The 12,946-nt window shown below is 39.1% G+C and overlaps 1 protein-coding gene across 3 annotated transcripts in view; it reads right to left on the bottom strand.

Annotated features, from left to right (window-relative positions):
• The window catches only part of PRKACB (protein kinase cAMP-activated catalytic subunit beta), an 87,486-nt gene that overhangs the window by 29,374 nt on the left and 45,166 nt on the right, over positions 1-12,946 (bottom strand). Inside the window, exon 1 of one of the 3 annotated variants that reach the window (XM_087960539.1) lies at positions 9,364-9,477. The exons of the other annotated variants lie outside the window; for them this stretch is intronic. Coding sequence (XP_087816665.1) covers positions 9,364-9,370 — 7 coding nt within the window. The 5' untranslated portion in view covers positions 9,371-9,477. Of the gene's footprint in view, positions 1-9,363; positions 9,478-12,946 lie in introns of those variants that run through there. 3 annotated transcript variants of the gene reach the window in all.

Raw genomic sequence — 12,946 nt, 5'->3', positions numbered from 1 at the left:
GGGGCCAGGGGCAGCGTAGTGCGTTGTGGCTCTCCGACCCGTGGGAAGGGTATCTGGAGAAGAACCTGGGAAGTTGTGCGTTGTTCGGGGATGCAAAAAGGTCCACCACCGGTAGACCGAAGATCCTGGACGCCTCCTTGAACAGGGATGGGTGGAGGCGCCATTCTGACTGGTCCACCGTGGCCCTGCTCAGCCAATCCGCCTGGATGTTGGAGACTCCGGAGATGTGCTCTACTTTTAGCGATAGGAGATTGGACTCTGCCCAACGGCAGAGACGTTCGGCCTCCCTCATCAACTGAATAGACTGGGTTCCCCCTTGCCTGTTGATGTGAGCTTTGGCCGTGACGTTGTCCGTGAGAATAAGGACGTGACGTCCGCGGACCTGAGGGAGGAAGCTGCGCAGTGCCAGGTGGACGGCATGAAGCTCCAGCCAGTTGATGCTGCATCTTTGTTCTATTCTGGATCATCTGCCCTGTGCCGTGAGTGAATTGACGTGGGCGCCCCATCCGGATAGGCTGGCGTCTGTGGTGAGGCAAAGCCTCTGGGGCTCCTTGAAGAGATGGCCCTTGTTGATGGCGGGGTTGGTCCACCAGAGGAGGAACGTGAGGACCTGTGGCGGCACCTTGACCTTGGATTTCGAATTGCTTCTTCCAGATCTTTGAAATGGGAGCAGGAACCACTGCAGGGATCTGCTGTGTAAACAGGCCCAGGGAACAATGGAAATGCATGAGACCATTTTACCTAGTAATTTGGAGAGGTCAAGTAAAGATACCTTCCTTGACTGCCTAATTTGTATGACCAGTTTTTGGATACTAAGGAACCTCTCTGAGGAGAGGAAGACCCTTTCTGACACCGAATCGATTACAGCCCCCAGATGAGTAATTCGGGTGGATGGGGTCAGTTGGCTCTTTTGCCAGTTGATAAGGAACCCGTGGGCCTGGAGGGCGGAGAAAGTAGCCCTGGTGTCCCTCTCTGCCTGGCGTTTGGACGGAGAGAGGATGAGGATATCATCCAGATAGCAGTGTAGGCGGACGGGAAGGCTCCTGAGGTGAGCCGCTAGAGCCGCGAGGACCTTAGTGAATGTCCTTGGGGCCAATGCCAGACCAAAGGGGAGGGCCACATATTGAAAGTGAAGGTTGTTGTAACAATATCTGAGGGATTTGTGGTGGGAGGGCCGGATTGGGATGTGTAGGTATGCTTCCGAAAGGTCAATAGAGGATAGCCAGTCCCCCTGCCTGGTACCCAAGAGGATAGATTGCAAGGTGTGCATCTTAAACTTGCGCTGGATCAAATGACGATTAAGTCGTTTTAAATCCAAAATTGCTCTCCATCCCCCAGAATGCTTGGGAACCATGAAGAGGTGGGAGTAAAATCCCCGCCCCCGCTGGGCCGGGGGAACGGGTTGAATGGCCTGAATGTTGAGGAGATGTTGGATGGCGGCATCCATCAATTCACGTTTGGTGGGGTCCCTTGAGGGGGGGGATGCCATGAAGAAGTCAGAGGGGGTGGACCGAAACTCAAGGGCAAGACCGAACCTGATGGTGTCTCTAACCCAAGCATTGGAGGTAGATGTATCCCATTGGGCGGCGAAGTGTCTGAGGTGGCCGCCAATGGGGAGGGAGGATCGTATTCTATCTGGGACGACGGAAGGGTCTTCCCCCTGATCCCCTGAAGGGTCTCTTATAGTTGCCGCCCCTTCTGCTTCTATCGCCCGTGTCAGTCCGATCCTGTTGGGCTCGGAAAGAAGGGGGTCTCGGGTATCTGGGCGGGAAGGGGGGCTGATAGAAGGGACGGGGGGAACCTCTCCGAAAGGGCTGAGGACCTCTTGGCTCTGACCTCCGAAAGAGGGAGGGGAGATATTTTTTTCTTGCTGCGGCCCTCGACTAGCAGGGGTTCCAGAGCTGGGCCGAACAATTTGTCTCCCTTAATGGGAGCGGTGGCCAGTTTAACTTTATTTTTAACGTCCGCCTGCCAGTGTTTGAGCCAGAGCAGGCGGCGGGCGGTGACTTGTGAAGTTATGGCCCTAGAGGAAAACTTCACTGATTGGTAGGTGGCGTCGGCTGAAAATTCTGCTGCCACCACCAATTTGGCTATATCCTGATGTGCACGTACATTGGAGAAGGGGACGTGCTGCTTCAACTGACGCAGCCACCGGATTGAGGACCTGGTGAAGAAGGAGGCGGCCGTGAAATATCAAGAAATGCCTGAGTCAGCCAAGGAGCCTTTTCTGCAAACAGCCTGTCTCTCCGAGGCTGAGCAAAAACTGGGGAACGCTGCACGGAGTCACGTGAGGGGGCGGAGCGTTCCTCAATTGAAGCTCAGCCTGTGAGAGAGGACTCTGAAGCACCTCCCACTCTCTGGATGCTCCGAGCGGCTCGAGGGAGAAAGAGAGGTTCAACATACGATCTTTATATACATGAACACTAGAACAAAGCGGGCAACTACTAAAAATATAGCCTTCTATTTCTATGTGATTAAATGATGTAATACTCTTAGTTAAAACAGTTAAGCAGACGATTCCAAAACTATTCCCTCCTCCAATGTTTTATTTATTTAACTCAATTTACTATCTACACATGCAGAAATAATGTTATTTGCTTGCTATTATGTTGGATGCAATGTAAGTATCAGCTAAATCACCAGAATAAAATTAGTCCATTCCTATTTAATATGCAAGAAAAGAAAGTTTAGTAAAAAAAAAAAAAAAAGCTTTCTTTGCCTTGCGTAAAAATAAAGATATGTAATGATGGCAGTAGGATGCAGTTTGCTTATGATATTCGAACTGTATGTTCTGAATGAATTATTTGCTCTGCCAAGTAACTTAACAGAAAACAATATTTTATAACAAACACAATGGAAATTTTAAGAAATGTCTTCAAGTGTATATAACACCATTATTGATGATGATTTTTTTCTTCCCTTTCAAATGTTTGGGGTAAATATTAAAGCAAATGTCTAAATCTCATTTTACAATTAAACAGTGACGGTATCTTGGACAACAGTTAAAAAAGTGGGTTCTTGTACCAGCATTTAATTTCCAATTGTGCCATTTTTATAATATATTTTTGGTGTAAATACAATATATATGGGGATAGTATGTATCTCTGCCTCACTATCTTCTTGGGAGTGTGATGGCTCAGTGGTTAAAGACACTGAGCTTGTCAATTGGAAAGCTGCAGCTCAGTTTCAAGATCCCAGCACCGTACGATGGGGTGAACTCCTGTTACTTGCATCAGCTCCTGTTCGAAAGCATGCAATGTGAGTAGGTAAATAGGTATCACCTTGGTGAGAAGGTAACAGCATTCCACGTGCCTTGGAATATTGTCATGCAGGCCACACAACCATGGAAGAATCTTCAGACAATGCTGGCTCTCTCGGCTAAGAAATAGAAATGAACATTGTCCCCTGGAATCGGACACAACTGGAGAGGGGAAACCTTTACCTTAACATACCCGTTTTCACTATCTTCACTAGTCTGGATCACTGTTTCTCCAAACTCATTTTTGAACCTGATTCGTTTTAAGTTCACTGTAAACCCCCCTTAGAAATTTTTGTTCACTAATTATTTACTAATTATTCATTAATTATTCTAAAAGCTACTTCACTAATTATTCTAAAAGCTACTTAGATATCTTTCAATTTTTGAGAAATTGTTTTCAGCTTTTTTCCCCCAAAGTATTTTTTTCTGTTAGCTTCTCAAATGCTCTTTCATATACAGGTAATCCTCAACTTACAACAGTTCGTTTAAAAGTCTGTAGAGATTCTCAGTTTTTGGGACAACCACAACTTGGATGACTGAGAATCTCTATAGACTTTTAGCTATGCAATTTGGGATGAACTCCCTTCAAATGGTGTGGGAGTATGACTGGATTTCCAAAAAATAAACAAACTGCAGACTACAGGAACCATTAGCACTACTCAGGTGACCTTGCAGACATAGATAAACCTCCAAGTGCTTCAATAACCCTCAAAAAGGAATGCAAATGACCAGCTGTCTGCAAGGAATATAAATCCTTCCACTCCCTACCATCCAGTCAAAGCTGAAAAAGCTTCTTGGATGAGAAGCTAAAAGTCTTCAAAGAAAACACAAGAAAGTCCAATTGCCTCCAAAAAAAAGCACCTTTGGGACAACAATTCATTTAGTGACTGAAGTTATGACGACAATGAAAAAAGTGACTTATGACAGTTTTTCACTGTTATAACTGTTGTAGCATCCCCATCAAATACTTGGCAACAGACTCATATTTTTGACGGTTGCAGTGTCCAAGGACATGTGATCTATTTTGACCTTCTAACAAGTAAAGTCAATGGAGAAGCTAAACTCTCTTAACAGCCATATTGCTAACTTAACTGCAGAGATTCACTTAACAACTGTGGCAAGAAAGGTCATAAAATGGGACAAAATTCACGTAAATTTCTTGCTTAACAACAGAAATTGTGGGCTCAATTGTGGTCATAAATTGAAGACTATCTTTACTAAATATATGAAATATACTGCTTTTTCTCAAATTGATTGGCATATCAACTCTTTTTTATTTTCTATATTTGACGCCAATAATTCATATTACTCCACTGTCTGTTCCTGGACATGTATGTGTATGTTGACTGTATTGTACTTCAATTCACCAATTACACTAATTTCTCAGATGTTCAACTTGCTTATTTCATTTCCACATTCATAATTCTGTATTTCCTTAGTTCATGCTTTTCACATTCAATGTTATGACTGAATGTGACTTGGGCAACAATAATTAATCTTTCAATTCTATCCCCAGCCTTTCTACATGATTACTCAGAAGTTTACTTGTGAATTACTACATTGCTTCCTAATAGTGAGAGGAGTGTTGTCCACATAAAGATCTCATAGTCTGGTATGCCTAAGGCTTACCTGGGGAATGAGACTTAAGGAGATGCTGTGGGGAAGAGCACTTGTCAGGAACAAGTGCTGAGTTCATTGAGTTTTGTGTGCCATTGCCGATGTTTGGATTTCGCTGGACTTCTTGCCTTATTGCTGCTTTGTTTCTTTGCCTTGCTGGACTTCTTGCTTTGAAGCCATTGTGCTAACAGCATTTTGCTGGACTACTCACAGTCAGGGCTGCTGGAGGTGTGTGTGAATGCTTTGCTCCGGGACTTGCTATAAACGTGGGAGCGTTTGGGGAAAAGTTGAAGCAATAAAGGAAAGTTTGAACTATCAGCTGGCTGTGTTGCCTCCATGCCTTGCCTCAGGTCATCACAGTTGGTCTTGCCCTTGCCTTGTGGACTGCTTTTGCCCTTTGCTTTGCTTTACCTTCAGAACTGCCTTTGCCTTGTACCTTGTCTTTGCTCTGAGGACTGTCATTTGTCTTATGCTTGGACTTTGCCTTGTGGACTTTTCTGGTAATATATGCAGGGGTGGGATTCAAATTTTTTAACAACCGGTTCTGTGGGTGTGGCTTAGTTGGTGGGTATGGCTTGGTGGTCATGTGACTGGGTGGACATGGCTTGGTGGTCATGTTATTGACTGGGCGTGGCCAACTCAATATCACTCACATTGAGGCACGCACCTCCTTGCCTGGCCTCTCATGACTGTGGGGATGCTGCAACAGTCGTAAGTGTGAAAAATGGTCATAAGTCACTTTTTTCAGTGCCACTGTAACTTTGAATGGTCACTCCACACAAGCAAAGTACCAGCAAAGGAGGGGAAAAAACTCCAGAGAAGTTCTTGAGACAGGAAGTCTAGTCTTGCCACGAATGTAATAAGGGTTAACGGAGAGGCAGTTTCTGTAAGCAACACCAGAATGTTTCCTTCCTGCCTTCCTTACAGGATTAGTCCAGTAATTTCTTCTAACAACCGGTTCTCTCAAATAGGTGTGAACTGGTAGAATCCCACCCCTGAATATATGGGCTGTTATTTGGGGGACTGAGGGTGGCTGCCTTCAGGGTAGCGTGGGGAAGAGCCTTACTGGTTGTTGGAGAGCCATTTGTCGAACACTTATTGAGAGCAATAAAGGACTCTCTAAAGGCTTGCCTTGACCACCTGGGTCGTAACAGAACCTAAAGTTAATTGTTGTTACAAAAGCCATTCCTACTCGGCCATAGGACAATCACTTGATCCTTTAAGAGCATTCTTCTACAAACTGATAATCCATGTAATTGCATTATACATCAGTGGCTATGTATATACTACATTATTTTATGAGACATCTCCACTTCCAGCCTATTACTTCAATTCTATGTGTCCGCAACATTCAATTTACAATGTCTTAGTCAGCCCTGCATATCCATGGCCTAGAACAGGGGTGTCAAACTCGCGTCATCACATCACATGATGTATGATTTTTTTTCTCCTTCACTAAATCACGCGTGGGCATGGCCAGCGTATGATGCATCTGGCTGCAGGTCACGAGTTTGACAGCCCTGGCCTAGAAAATTAATTTTGATATATAAATATTAAAATTAAATAAATAACGTGTATTATATACATCTGTTGTATTCACTTTCAATTTTTGGATTATTGTATTTCAACTTTTAAATGCCATGCTTCTGACTGGAATTTGGATTCATAATCTAGCAATGGGATATCCTCCAGCTCTGCTCCAAAGTTCACCATAGATAAAAAAATGGACATTGTGGGCCTTTAGATTGTGTCCTGTGCTCTAGATATATAAAGTTTGGCCACGTGAAATAGATAGGATTAAAATTCAAACTAAATTTATTTTACAGTGAAATGTAACTACAATTACAGTATATTAAATTTAAAAATCCATTTAGGCATAATTATTCTCCATCATTCAATAATTTAATGTTATCACATTAAATATTATAATACAGTCGTAATTTTTAGAATGGCTTTGAGAATTACATCCAAGAATTTCAGGGAGAAGCACATAAGTCTGAGTTTTCAAGCTGCCAAAGATAGTATCAGAAGTAGTATTCAGTCGGTTTGGACCGGTTCTGGCATACTGGTAGCAGAAATTTTGACTAGTTTCGGCAAATACCACCTCTGGCTGACCCCGGTCCCACCCTTTCTTGTCTTATGTTCCCTTGTTTTTTAGCTCAGCTGATACGCATGGCAGAGCGGATTGCCATGCCTAAGCTGAGCTAAAACACAGCTCGCTAGTGCAGACACAGAGGGCAGTTTTTGAGTGCTGCACGCATGCGCAGTTAGTACACTCTCATGACAAAACCGGGAGGAAAAAAATTGGAAACCCACCACTGATTAGTATGTTATGTTTTAATCCTCCAAACCCAGGGAGGATTTATAAGCTACCGTTTTCTTTTTCCAATGTATTCAAATTACTTTGGAAGCATATTGCTTCATTACTAATACTCCAGAAGATAGTAATAAACTGAAAAAAAAAACAACTGAATGCAGACCACAGTGGAAACAAGAGAATAAATATTATATGAAAATATGCATCTCATTAGTTAATTTAAGATCTTTAATTCTTTTTCCCCATCCATTTTCTTTAAGTCTATGGGGAAGTACAAAAGAAAGTAAATATATCACATTCTTCAATAGACAAAACTTTTCTTTAATGCCAAATACCCAAAGACAGAATAGTATAGGACCATAACAGTACCAATCAACATGGTATCTTCTTCTCGACACCATTCTTAATCAGAACTCTGGTTTATAAATTTTGGAACAGAATCTTTTGATGACTATAAACAACTATATTGGGACTGTTGAAGATGAGCTTAGACTTTCTTTTTTCAAAATGAGATTGGTTCAACAGATCTTGTTCTTCAAATAAAAAGGAAGAACATTATCTCTTGCTTGATTGTAATATTCTTGGTCTTCATGAATTGGTACAATATCTCAGCATAATGTATGCATGTGTGTATGTGGGGGTATAACCACAAAATAATAAAAATGCATATAGTTTTTAATTGTGTGATCATTCCTAGATTTTTGCCTAAGATACCAAATATAAGTTCAAACATGCATATGCTAGACTCTTTCTTTCTTTCTTTCTTTCTATCTTTCTATCTATCTATCTATCTATCTATCTATCTATCTATCAATCTATTCATTCATCTGTAAGTACTTTGATTGGAAACAAAATAGAGACATGTACTCATACAATTGACAAATATTTCACTGATCTTTTGACTAAAGCTAATTCTGCAAGCATCCTCTTATGGATACCTTCAAATACTAAAAGCACATCATCTTAAAATAGAGTATAACATACTACTATACACATAGCAACTGATCCAGAGGAAGAATTATCATGTGGATTCCTGATTCTAAATGTTATGTATTATTTTGAGGCAAACTGTACTCAAGACAATACCACAATGGAGAAGAATATAGAAAAACACAATCCTTTAGTATAATCCCTATTTAGGAGAGAGGAAATTCAAGGGAAGGTAGCCTACTCTCCATATGGGCCACGTTTTTGCAATCTGTGTGACAGATGTAGTCAGTTACCATGACTAAATTAGATAGTTGAACAAGCCAGAACTCCTTTTTGCATGTCTACTATGAGCCTCATAAGACTATATTTAATCAATATTTTTTTAATTCAACCCTGCAAATAAGGATTTTTCAGTTCTATTCTATATTGATCCCCACCAAGGTAACTAAAAATAAACATAAATAGCTTTCCTATTCAAGCTGTATTTTGAGACTGCTTAAGTACTTACAATTTTATATAAAACCTTTTGAAAGAAGTTATTTTTCTGAAAGTATATTTTTAGAGGTCTTTGCTAAAATAAGGTCAAACAAATTTCTATCTAGGTTCTATAAATAATTATTATATACATCATTTGATTCTTAATTTTCTTATTCCATTAATTTTATGACAAGAATACTTTGTTTCAGCCTATTACAGTACATGCTTGATATCAAAATCAAGTTTTCTTGTCAGAAATGGTAACAAAAATCAGTCTGGCAAGCTAATCAGTACATCTGACCATTACTTCACATATTAGTTTCAATTGCCAACTAAGAAAACTAAAGTCCTTAGCCTGTCATGAAACAAATTACTTAAATACTATGTAGAAATATGTATGACATTAAAAATGCCAATAAACTGAAATAAAAGGTTATTTGCTCTAACTCTAATTTAAAATTACTGAATTTAATTACATACTGTATATTAAAAGCAACCTACAGAAAATAAGCTAACTGCATTATCTTTCATGTTCTCTGTAATGCTCTTAGAGTAAGAAATGCTTCTTTTCAATGGCTTGTACAATATTAAATAATTTGGTATCAAATGATTGAAAACAGAAACTCTGTGTTATCCAAACTATAGAAAGGAAAAATGCTCACAACAAATGTGTAATGGCACGACAATAATTTTATAGATTTCTTTAACAAATGCAATTCAATTCATAATCTAAAAGCAGAAGTGCAAAAATGAATTGACTTACCATTCATATTGAAAGATTAGTTTTCAGAAACATATTGCTATAAAATTTATCCGTTAAATGAGTCTTTAGTCTCTACAGTAGATGCAATGGAACCCATATACACAGCCACTAGAACTGGAAGACAAACAAATCCAGGGAGCTTGCTTTCATGCAGTTTAAAATACGAACACTATCCAATAAAAAATAACAGCAAAGTAGATTGATATTCAAACAGGAATGTTCATTGACTATTTTCTTTTGAACTGGTGTTACCTATACAACATAAAAATAATGTAAAATGGCTGAGGGGAAAAAAGGAAATGTCAGGATGTTTTAAGATGCTCTCAATTATAGCAAGCACTGCTAGTTTCCATAGCAACCTTAGAGGAGAATTATCGGTCTGCTTGTACCCAACCAGTAGCTTTCTCTAAAGCTTTAATTTATTCACACAGAAAATATCTCTCTTTTTTTTTTAATATATAAGCTTCAATATATCTCTGGAGGCAAACAACTCCGAATTTTCTACTTGAAGCTCTATACTACTATATCCCAAACCATAAATTATTCTACCATAATGTATTGCTCTCTATATTATAAAATCTTAACCATCTTCACCACATTTCTCAAGTTTCTAATATAGTAGTGTTTGCGGGACACCTGTGACCCAGATACTACAAATGATATTTAAACAGTTTCTTATCCTCCCTAAGGATTTAGATTTTACCTTTTACATCCAGGACAAGCCAGCCTGGGTTACATGCACATTTTCATACAGTTGTGCATTCTGGTTAACCTTATTTAAGCTTGCAGGAAGGGAAGGAAGACAATACTCACTGTGTGTGAAACACGTTTCATTGAGAATTTGGAATGGATTACCTTTCCCCATGTGTTCTGTAATTTTATGTGGTGAATGGCAATATGGTGATGTATTTTGCCATTTGTTCATATAAGGGGTATGTTGAAAGGGCATGTGCTAAAAATTTGTAATGTCTATGTTCATGTATTTTTTTAAAATTTGTATAAAATATTGCCTTTTGGTTGGCACTTATGAATTTAGTAGTTTTGACTGTCATTTGTTAAATGTACATATTTGTATGATTTCAGGAATGTAATTTATTACAATTATCAAGGATTTTTGGAAACGGATACTCTGAGATAAAAGTGCAGCTTAGGATACAGGGAAATCATTTATTTTCTATGACTTGATATTTTGTGATAGTACACAGGACAGTCATTCAAATACTGAAACAAAGCCTTGGGTTGACACAACTGTGTTCCATGTTAAATCTTTTTTCATGAGTAACTACTTACAATAATATCCAAGTTATCAATACTATTCACTTTAGAACATTCACACAGCTAATTCAAACAAACCCGATGTGATTTACAACATGATTTATATTATGCCATTCCCTTGTATAATCAGATAAAATGTGATATGCCAATGTAACAGCTACAAAATCCCCCATTTTTGCCAAGCACTTTGTAAGAAATCCATAATTTGGCCAGACTTTGAGATTCCAATGCATTAAGGATTCTGACTCACCTCTTTTGACAAACTGCTTGTCCCCGTTGTCCCGTACGGCCCCCCCGGATGGCGGGTGGGGCCTCCCCCCCCATTTAATTCATTTTCCCCCCCCCCCCCCCCCCCCTTCGTTAATTTTGATTAGAATTTAACTATAGAAACTAAGGTTTATAGACATAGTATTGTATTCAGCGGGCTGAGACATTCATAATATTACACCATAATGTGCTTTGTTTCATATTTGTTTAGCATGAAGTATGAAATGTCAGTAAGCTTAACTGTAATTAAGAAAAACTATGTATGAAGGCATGTCTATGATCCTGAAAATTTAAATTGAGTATCAACATTACAATTTCTTTGCTATGGTTTTGCTAAATGAAGCAAATTGTACGAAAACCCTACTTTTCTAAACCTAGATAAATTTAAATAATGTATCATTTCATGTCAAAATGGAAAACAGAGCAAAAACAAATGTGTTTGTTAATCGTTTTTCTAAATCAAAAATTGCAGCTCTGAAAACCTGCCTAAACAACTACAATACTGTATACCTGTGGCCGCCAACCTCCAGGTACCAGCTCCCAATAGAGAGGTTTTTCTACAGACCAAAGGGAGTGTAGTTTCATGTGCTGCCTGCGTCCCGTGGATGGGGCTTTGATTATTTGCATGGCCCAGTTTCTGGCATGCCACAGACTGGTGCTGGTCTACCAATCGGGGATTGGAGACCCCTGCTATCTGCATTGGATGTTTAGGAGGAGAATTAATGGGGCAATATTGTTCCTAAGAGAGCAATGTTAGAACTTTCATAGAATAAATACAAGGTTCTGTGAGTAAATCAGCTTAGGGTGGAGAGATTTGAACTTCTGCTTTTATTACTAACCACAACATATTAAGCCACAGACAAACAGCTTCCTCTTTGAGAGAGTTTATATATGTGCACCAACACATGAGGTGTAAGAAGTTTTCCAAAGAGAATATGCCAAAGCAATGTCTTAAAAGATTCTGCAATCATAATGTACACCATATCACCTTAATACAGATCTTTTCCCTTTTCCTGTCAAAAATGTGTTTGAAGTTTAATTAATTTATTAATTTTATTATTAAGCATTTTTTTCTTACTGAGCTCCCACGCCTTTGATATTATGTGTTCCGGTTCTCCATTAAACAGTTGGATGATAATGTGGTAGTGAAATGAGAAAGGCATTTCTAATCAAAATAAGAGCTTATATATTTTCTTGTCATTGTTTCTAATGGCGTAGAATGGATGGGGTGAGGGATTAGTGTAAATTCCAGGCTGGGGAAAAAAGGAACCTATGTAAACTTTTGTTGTTGTTGTTCTGCTGTAGATGAGCATGGCATGTTTTTAAACATCTGATATCAAAGCCCTCTGAGGAAAAACCAGGAGATGCCTATTCTTGTACTTAGATTTTTATGTTACCCACATGATAATATAACATATGTTAACCCCTAAGGCTTAAGTAGACTTTCTAGGAAGCAATGTATAATTCAGTTGCATATTCCCAAGAATAGCCTGTTAACGCTGTGTGCCTTTCAACTCATGAATGATTTCAGACAGAATTTAAAATAGGATTTATGTACAAACTTTAGAAATGGCTTCTGGATGTATTTGTATCCAGCTGAAAACTATTCTAAACTGCAAATTTTATTTATTTCTAAAAGTATAGTTAAATCCTTAAATTAGTTTTAAAATAGATTCAAACATACGGTAATTATTCTTAAATCAACCATTCAAATCCTCTTAAAAGATTGTAGTACAGATAGTCCTTGCTTACTATCTCATTTAGCAAATGCCTGAAGTTCTGATGTGTAAAAATAGCTAGTTTTGAGACCAATCAATCCTCACATTTTCAACTGTCAAAGTATCTTGTGGTCATGTGTTGACTATTTGTGTGCTTCCTGGTCACCTTGTTGTGACAAACAGAGTTAATGGAGAATGTAGAAGTAAAATTCTAAGTCGCAGTCACGTGATTTTTCACTTAACAATTGCAGTGACATGCTTAACAATCAAATGGAAAGTCATGTTGTAAGTCCATTATGGTCATCTCATTTTCCACTTAGCAA

The sequence above is a fragment of the Notechis scutatus genome, chromosome 3 (assembly GCF_049901735.1).
Source record: "Notechis scutatus isolate UNSWTSFEM ecotype Mainland chromosome 3, rNotScu1.2, whole genome shotgun sequence".
NCBI classification, from domain to species: domain Eukaryota; kingdom Metazoa; phylum Chordata; class Lepidosauria; order Squamata; family Elapidae; genus Notechis; species Notechis scutatus.
Note: the sequence above shows the minus strand (reverse complement) of the source record. Positions and strands in the feature narration are given on the sequence as shown.